Source organism: Oryza glaberrima, chromosome 10 (genome assembly GCF_000147395.1).
Source record: "Oryza glaberrima chromosome 10, OglaRS2, whole genome shotgun sequence".
In the NCBI taxonomy this organism is placed as follows: Eukaryota; Viridiplantae; Streptophyta; class Magnoliopsida; order Poales; family Poaceae; genus Oryza; species Oryza glaberrima.
In genome coordinates, this window is record NC_068335.1 from 5,497,532 (window position 1) to 5,507,052 (window position 9,521).

Genomic DNA, 9,521 nt, shown 5'->3' on the forward strand with positions numbered 1-9,521 from the left:
TATTAATGTGTTTTACTTATTTTAATTTTTCATTTTAGTTTGTTTTCTATTATTCAAGATTAAGTTTCACTATATTTTCCTTCTCAACTATTTTATAAAACCTTCTTTAGCAAATAAACTAAATTTCTATATATTCTTTCTTCCCCACACAAATTTTCTCTCTCATCAACTTACAACTAAATTTTGGAGACATAAAAGTGTGCAAAACATAGCTACAAATGTAATATGACAAAAAAACATTGGAGGATGAAGTTGCTAACCTTTTACACTACAACAAAACCACTGCTATAAGACATTTGACTTAAGACACTCTGTAAGTTGTCTCAACTTTGAGAATTACGATTAAAATAGAGGCGACTTTTGAGACGCTTTACAAGTTGGAGACATAGTTTAAGACAATTTACGATTAGCATAAGACTACATCGTTTAGATATGAATATTGAGACGTTTTCAGACGTCTCATTTCTAAGATGTGTTTAGATATGAATATTGAGACGTTTTCAGACGTCTCATTTCTGAGATGAGTTTAGATATGAATTTTGAGACATCTTCATTATATGCATGTCATTGACATCAAACAATACAATTATTATTTACACAGAAAAAAAGAATATTTGAATCATTTAGATTCCATCGGAAAACTACATAATTCCTTATCATCTTCATCACATAATATTATAATTATTTAATCATTTAAATCATGAGGGTTTCCGAGACTAAAATAATATTATAATAATTTTTGAATCATTCAGACTCAATAAAGTCTCTCTCAAATGATTAATATTATAATATTATTTGAATCATTTGGACTGCATTGAAAAACATGAAAAATAATGTACTCGTCCACAGAACGTACAGATTGCGATAATGGGGCACTAACCAAATTAACGTGAATAACTAAGCAGCAAGAATGTGCTTCTTTGTTAGATAGGATAATTACAAACATATACACGTACTTGGTTGATAGAAGTGGGCTGGACCTGCTGCAAACCACTTTATTTGTTGGGCCGACGCTTTGCTTTGTTGGGTGCGTATTTGTGAGAATTCTTGGACGATAGCCTCCGCAACACCCTCCTGAACAATAACCCTCGTGAAAAATCCCCTTGGTGGCGGCGACACAACTCACGCCAACAGATTGCGCCTCCGCATCTCGCAGCGCCTCCTCCGTCGTCGGGTGCGGGGTTCCGCCGCCGCTCGCGACCTGAGGGGCAGGGCCTCCACCGGCAGCCGTGGGCATAGGACCTCCTCCGTTCGGCAGTTCACCAACAGGTACAGCTTCTCCGCCGGCTGGCAAGCCCAACGCATACAATCCATTACTCCATCATCACCATTCAGCAGCCATTTGGTCCTTTTCCCTTTTAAGTCTTTATTTGGATTGGGTTTTGTTATGTGTTTTCCCTTGTCATTTAGATCCGATGAATTTTAGAATTAAAATCTTAATCGCTTATCTAGCACTAGTAGTACTGCTAGTGCGGCTATGCTGGTGCAGATTCATCAGGGTCACTAGTGACCAGGCATTGGAGCACATTATCCCTGAGAGGCTTGTGAGCTTGAATGCTTGATAGTACTAACAGATTTTGGTGCATGGAACCTGTCTGGGATGTACGACTTCCAGCCACATCGCTGACTATGAATGCAAACAACCCTTAAACTTATATAGCTACTGAATTGAACTTGATATGCAGAACAAGTATTATTCTAATTATCTCTAGTGATGTGATGTCATTTGGCTAACTCTATTTACATTACATGCTTACATATATTTTATGCACTATGTTTTCGCTCTGTATTTTTTATTTTTTAAAATATTTATAGACGTATCCCCGTATCGGTGTTTTTAAGAAAATGACGTATCCTCGTATCCCCGTACCGCGTATCCGTATCCGTATTCGTATCCCCGTATCAAGGTAACATAGATATTACGTAGAACCAAGTTAAGACAACTTACGAGAGAGTGGATCCACGCATCTTATGAAATTTTGCTGTGAAGGTGGTTCTGAATGCTAGATATCAGTTCCCAAAAGATGAAACTACCTTTCACCAGTGGTATTTTAAATTATGGTTATGAAATTTGTTAACTATTAACATAGTTATTTCTATGCGCATCTTAATGTCCTTCTCAAATCACCCAATCAATTTCACATTCGTTTTGGTATAACTCAGAATTGGTCAGTAGATCAATAGCTAGTGTAAGTGTTAAGACTTGATGTTGTGTATTCTCGATTAATTATGTGAAGAAAAAACTAAGAAAAATCATGAATTTTGACTTATAAAATATTGTTCGGATGCAAATTTTGAATATATTCTTGTAGTATTGAAGAAGACAATGTTAATAACAAGGTTGATGTTTCTCTCTTATTACTCCAGCATACCATATGACTGATGATGGATCGAGATTGGATGAGTGAACCAAGATCATCCGCTGCTTATAAAGATGGTGTAGAATATTTCTTATCTCTTGCATTTCGTGATGTTCCAGAGGATGCCGAGGTCCTTTGTCCTTGCGTGAATTGTAGAAACAGGATAACACAGAATTTTGATAGAGTTAAAACACATTTGAGATGCGCCGGAATTCTTCAAAGTTATACCAAATGGATTCACCATGGTGAGAAATATGATCCACCACCATTAGTATTTGCTCATGTATCAGGCAACTCCATGAATATTCCTATTTCTAGTGTTCGCAAGAGTTGTGTGGTAGAAGGTGGAGAAGGAAGATCGGATGACATGGAAGGACTCCTAAATGCAGCATTTGGCAAGGAAGATAGCTACGAGTCTCTATCAAGTGCTTCTATCAATGATGATGATATTCATTTTGACTCTAACAGTGTGGAACCTGGCATGGATGAGGATGAGAATAATACATTTGGAGATGATCATATTCGGGGGGGACAAGATATGTTCACAAGCTTGTTGAAGGATGCAAAGACAAAATTATATCATGGGTGTGATAAATTTTCAAGGTTGTCATTCTTGGTGAATTTGTATCACCTGAAATGCATACATGGATGGACACAAGAATCTTTTACAGCACTACTTGGTTTGCTATCAGATGCACTTCCTCAAGAGGCAGATTTACCGAGGAATTGTTATGAAGCAAAAAAAATCATTCGTGGTTTAGGTCTTGACTATCAGAAAATCCATGCTTGTCCTAAAGATTGCATGCTCTTTCGAGGTGACAGAGCTAACCAAGAGTCTTGTCATGTGTGTGGTTCCTCCCGTTGGATAACTGATAAGAATGGGCATCCAATTAACTCTGAAGGAAAGAAGAAACCAGCTAAAGTGTTGCGTTATTTCCCATTAATTCCAAGAATCCAGAGACTATTTTCAACTGACCAAACTTCAGGAGAGATGCGATGGCACGAGGAGGGACGTACAAAAGATGGATTGCTACGGCACCCTGCTGATGGTGAGGCTTGGAAAGATTTTAGTGCTCGTTTTCCTAGTTTTTCTGCTGATGCCCGTAATGTGCGGCTTGGTCTTGCCAGTGATGGATTCAACCCTTTTAGGAATATGAGTTCAAAGCATAGTACTTGGCCAGTGATGCTTATTCCTTACAATCTTCCACCTTGGATTTGCATGAAACAAACATCGCTAATTTTGTCGATGATCATTCCTGGACCAGATTCACCTGGGAATGATATAGATATATATTTGGGGCCACTTGTTGATGAGCTATTGCAACTGTGGGAGGGTGTGGAAACATATGATGCTTCTGCAAGGAAGAAATTCTCTCTCCGAGCTGCACTATTATGGACATTGAATGATTTTCCTGCATTAGCTTACCTATATGGTTGGAGCACCGGAGGGAAATATGCATGCCCATCTTGTGCCACACTTACAAAATCATTCCGCCTTAAAAAAGGTGGTAAATTTTGTTATATGGGTCATCGTCGATGGTTGCCACGAGATCACAAATATCGAGAATTGAATAGTCAGTTTGATGGCACTGAAGAGAAGGAAATTGCACCTAAAACATTGAATGGAACTTCTGTTTTGAGAATGCTGGAAGGCAGAGTATTTGTATTTGGTAAGATGGCGAAAAAGAAGGTAAGCGTAGCAAAGATGGCGAAAAAGAAAAAACAAGCCAAAAACAAAAGTAATGAGAAAGGGAGCAATCGGGAACTCAAGCGTAAGAGAAAGACATGCAAAGAGAAATCAAGTGATAACGCAAGTAAGTCTGGAAAGAAACCTGAAGATTGGTTGAAAAAGAGGTCAATATTCTTTAAGCTAGAGTATTGGGAGTTGAACAAATTAAGGCACAATCTAGATGTGATGCATATAGAGAAAAATGTGTGTGATAATTTAATTGGAACCCTGTTGGATATTAGTTCGAAAACTAAGGATGATCTCAATGCACGACTTGACTTGGTAGATATTGGCATTCGACCAGAACTTCACCCTACAGTAGATGATAAAGGAAAGCAAATATTGCCACCTGCACCCTTTACTATGTCAAGAGAAAATAAGGAGATTCTATGTTCAGTAATTCAGAACATTAAGACCCCAGATGGTTATGCATCAAATATTTCTAGGTGTGTCAACATGAAAGATTGCACACTCAATGGTCTAAAAAGTCATGACTGTCATGTTTTACTAGAAGACATTCTTCCCATAGCACTTCGATCATGTTATCCTAGTAAAGCTGTCATGCATATAGTTAACGGATTGGCTCGGTTCTTCAAGAAGTTGTGTTCTAAAGTTATAGATGTATCTGAGCTTGCTGAACTTCAACAGAGTATTGTGATGACATTGTGTGATATGGAGAGAGTTTTTCTTCCATCATTTTTTACTGTCATGGTGCATTTGTTGGTACACTTGGTCGAAGAGGTTAAGCTCGGTGGTCCAGTGCACTACCGCTGGATGTATCCTCTAGAGAGGTATTTATATATTGTTTTGCTCTATTATATTAACTATACCATGGACATGACATATTTTTTTAATTATATATAGATCATTTGTTCGGATAAAGGCACTTGTGCGAAACAGAGCTTACCCAGAAGGTTCAATTGCTGAAGGTTATATTGCAGAAGAGTGCCTGACATACTGTTCAAGATTTTTAGAAGGAAGTACACGCTTTACAAGAGCACCTAGAAACCCTGAACCTTCAGATAATATAAAAGACATTTATATGTTTGAGAGTGCTGGTGAACCAATTGGCAAGGCCATCACCATAGGACGGTTTGACAACCAGCTTCTAGTGCAAGCACATCGATATGTCTTGCGACATTGTGATGAACTTGAAGACTTTCGCAAGTGCGTAACACAAGCATATTCTATCTTTTTTTTACAGTCATATATATATTGTTTAATGTATCCAATTGTTGCAGAGAATTTCTTGATGAAGAGAAAAGAAAACTGCCTCATACAACTAACTTGACACAGTCCGATGTCGACAGGTTGATCAATAGAAGCTTTGCTGATTGGTTGGAACAAAAGGTATGATTGTCTATGTATTCATATTTATGCTGTAAGAAGTTATTTAGATAGCCAAGAATAACAATATTCTTATGCAGGTTTTACAAAATGGTGGAGTAGATATCGATGAAAAGACGAGAGCGTTGGCTGCAAAACCGAACAAAACTGTTGTGTGCTACAGTGGCTATATTATTAATGGTTTCAGGTTCCACACTATGATGCGTGAGGCCGGCCGCTCCACTCAAAACAGCGGCGTAGTTAACATTGCTGATGATGGTGTTAATTACTATGGCAGATTATCGGACATCGTAGAATTGTCATATAGAAAATACAAGGTAGTGCTCTTCAGATGTGATTGGTATGACGTCCATCATAAAGCCGGCATCAAAAAGGATGAATTTGATTTCACCCTTGTGAACTTCTCCCGAAAGATACATAGTGGAGATAAATTAGATCATGATCCATTTGTCTTTTCATCACAAGTGGAACAGGTTTTTTATGCTGAAGATGCAAAAGCTAAAGGATGGCACGTCGTAACGAGATTTAAGCCCAGAGATATTTTTGATATGGGTGTGGAACAACAATCTAATGAAACAGAGTAGAGGATGGTTGTGTGCTTTCAGGGATGCAGTAGCAGGAAATTATTTTATCTTGGACAATACTGTGTTAAAGCTTGTTTGTTTACCCATACACTCTGATTTTACTTTTTATTTAGCTGCTTAATTTGATTGCATATATTTGAATGAGCAATGATGTGAGTTTTGACTTATGGTGAATTTGTGGACTGGTTCTGTTTCTGTTCACTGTTGATATTGAAATCATCTAATTTTGTCGACTGGTTTTGTTCTGTTCACTGTTATGTGATGATAGGTTACGGTTGTTCAGTCCTAGTTTCAGGTTTGCCAAATACACGTCTTTATACTTTTAGGGAGTTGCTATGCATAGAAGCACAAATCTTATGTTTACAAGACTATGACCAAGAAAAGACAAAAATAACAATATAAACTGCACTTTTAACCAAGAGAGAGAGAGAGATGGTCAAATAACTGAACAGGAAAACTAAAGAACTTTGCACAGAAGTGCAATGTTATGCAAGAACTTCCAAGATGCAAAGTAGTTAACTTCATACAGAGATGTTTCGATATACAAGAACCGTCAAGATGGAAATTCTGAAACCTATCCAACTTGATATCAAGAGTCTGAAAACTAGTTGCAACCAACGTTTTTGGTCGATAACCATGAAGATTCCGGTCAATAAGAAACCAAGTAAACAACAGTATATATCACAATTTGACATACATCTAGGGCTCGATTCCACTTCAACGCATCACTCGGTTTTTATAACTGAAAAACACACTCATATTTTTGCCCTTTTTCTTATTACATCATAACCTGATTTTTTTTCTTTTGAAAAATACATCTATTATGAATTGTATTTTTATGAATTTGATCCCCTTTCCTTGCCTACGTGAATATTTTTTAAAAAATGCTTAAAATGATTTATAATATAAATAATCTACCCATATATATAAGTCAAGCCTAAAATATTTTTAACTACAAACCAAGTCACAATACAATAAATTATAGTTATGTAGTTCTTTCGAAAAAAGATAAATGGTCAAATAAATATTGAAAATCAACGGCATCATTTATTAAAAACCGACAACTTATACATATGTGGGTACATTAGGGATAATTTTATGAATTATTGTCCAGCCAACATATGCAAATTAAAATAAAAAAGCTTTTTTAATTGTTAAATCTCCTATAAATACAGACTTTTATTTATTAATTCTAAAAAAAATCGGAGCCAAGTATGCGTAGTACCATATAACATATCACCCATCTCATATCATATCCCATATTATTTCCTTCGAATCGGATTCAGGAACAGATATTAATTTGTATCTCTAATTCATATATAATAAATATAATAAGGTAATTAAAGTATCAAAAAGATACATCAAGAAAAAATATACAATATTACATATGAGCACGTAAAATAATGGTTAACCAATCTTTTATCATGTTTTAGGTGGATTTATAATAAATTTTCATACATATTTTATAATACATGACATACGGGCAAATACATGTCTTCCCCTATCCTAACCCATATTTTTTTAACGAATTCGGGTTCGAACTTGGATAGTATCAGGTATCCCGTTTTTTCCATATTCCTCCCATGAGTCTCGGGTCGGGCGGGCGGTTGGGAAATACCCGCCCTATTTCACCCCTACCGACAAGTTAGATCCGCCCCCTGACTAATTCCAAATACAAACTATTATTTGCTAATTCCAAAAAAAATCTCAAGCCAACTTATGCAAATCCAGATTAGAGAAAATATATTTTGGAATTGTTCATCTGAGATGGACAGGGACTTTAATTTATTAATACTAAAAAATTTTGAAGCAAAGTCATGCAAACCCAGATTAAATAAAAATATATTTTCAGATTGTTAATCTGACATGAATATATTTAAAAATATCTGAGATGAACATACAAAATTATTTACTATTTTTTTAAAAAAAATCTCAAGCAAAGTCATGCAAATCCAGCTCAAAGTAAAAAAAGCAAAAATACAACGAACTTTTGAGCTCGAACAATGTATGTATGTCACAGAAAAACACATGTTAACCAATAGACCACAACAAGTATTGAGATTCTCTACACGTATGTTTGTAAAGATACGTGTAGTAGTAGTAGTAGCGTTCCTGTTTTGCCGCCTAAGACGGATTTCTTTTGGCGGCATATTTTTCGAAGCGTTCACGGTATATATATCGACTGCCGTTCCTAAATATATTTTGTTTTGCCGCCTAGGCTGATTTTTTTGGCGGCATTTTTTTTGGAAAGCTTACTGTATATATATCACGGACCTACTTTTCCACGCCACTTCCCTAAACCTCTCCATCTCCATAGTACTCTCCTGTAACAGAATTGGAAAACCCAATCTGGCGACGGCTGCCCGCCGCCGGCACCCAGCGGTGCTGTTCCTCCGTTCTTCCTTGCACACGACGGCTGCCCGCCGCCGGCGCCCGGCGGTGCTGTTCCTCCGTTCTTCCTTGCACACAGGTGGGTCAATTAACCTCTGCTGATTCTTCTTGCTGTTTCTTTGTTGCGCATTGAATCGATCTAGGTTAGTACATCGCCTTCTCTCCTTAATTTCAGTCAATCAACAAGTTAGGCAAATTAAAAATCCCCCCTAGCTTCTCTGTAGTTCGGCCCCCTATTCCCCTCCATCAACAGCAGTTCATCACCGCCATAAGGGTTCGTTTAATCCCTAAGAGAAAGGGGGGTTTGGAGAGGATTGAGGGGGAACGATTCCACACCATAATAGGTGTGGAATAAATCCCTTCCAAATCCTCTCGGTCCACTTGTGAGAGAGGGATTAGCAGAACAAGACCTAAAGGGGTAGGGTTCCACTACCTTCCATTTCCATTTTTCTAATTTCTTGGTTGAAACTCTCAATGGTGGCCGGCAAGTCCTCCTTGGGTCATCGTCTTTGTGGTCGCAGTTGTTGCTGCTTGTAGTGTGCCCGATCTGCGAGTATCCTGGTATTGTGTAAATTGGATTTCATCAATGCACAGCTATCGTTATTCTGAAGATCCACCAAGCACAATCTTAATGTATAATTTATAATTCACTAAATTATTCTCATTCCTCTTTAGTATATTACTGTTTGACAGAATAAGGCACATATGCAGATGGAAATTAGATTGTGCAGTGCATTGTATATTATCTATGCCTAATTCTGTAAATGAACAGGCCATAAAAACAATAAAATTGCTTATCATGCATTTCGAATTTCCTATGCAGTTAATTAACTTTCATTATATGCATGTTTTACTTCAGTAAACAATTATGGCGAGGGGGCCAAGACGTCTATGGAAGTTGAACCTAGATGCACAGAGCGCAGGACATGTGCAAGCTGAAGAAGAAAATTTGCTGTACAACTTTGAAGCTCTAGATGAAGCAGATGCACAATTCAATGACGATAATTTGCATCTCGAAGCTCAAGATGCAGGGAATGTACAACCCACAGAAGATAGTGAGCATGACCTTTCAGAGAATGATGACATAATCACGGAGTTGCCTCTTGCAGC

At 37.3% G+C, this 9,521-nt stretch overlaps 1 protein-coding gene across 1 annotated transcript; it reads left to right on the forward strand.

Annotated features, from left to right (window-relative positions):
• Positions 1–2,385: 2,385 nt before the first annotated feature.
• On the forward strand, positions 2,386–6,020 carry LOC127752707 (uncharacterized). The gene is made up of 4 exons (XM_052278106.1): positions 2,386–4,880; positions 4,954–5,256; positions 5,331–5,439; positions 5,517–6,020. Exons 1-4 carry the CDS (start codon positions 2,386–2,388, stop codon positions 6,018–6,020), a joined length of 3,411 nt encoding a protein of 1,136 aa, XP_052134066.1.
• Positions 6,021–9,521: the final 3,501 nt, after the last annotated feature.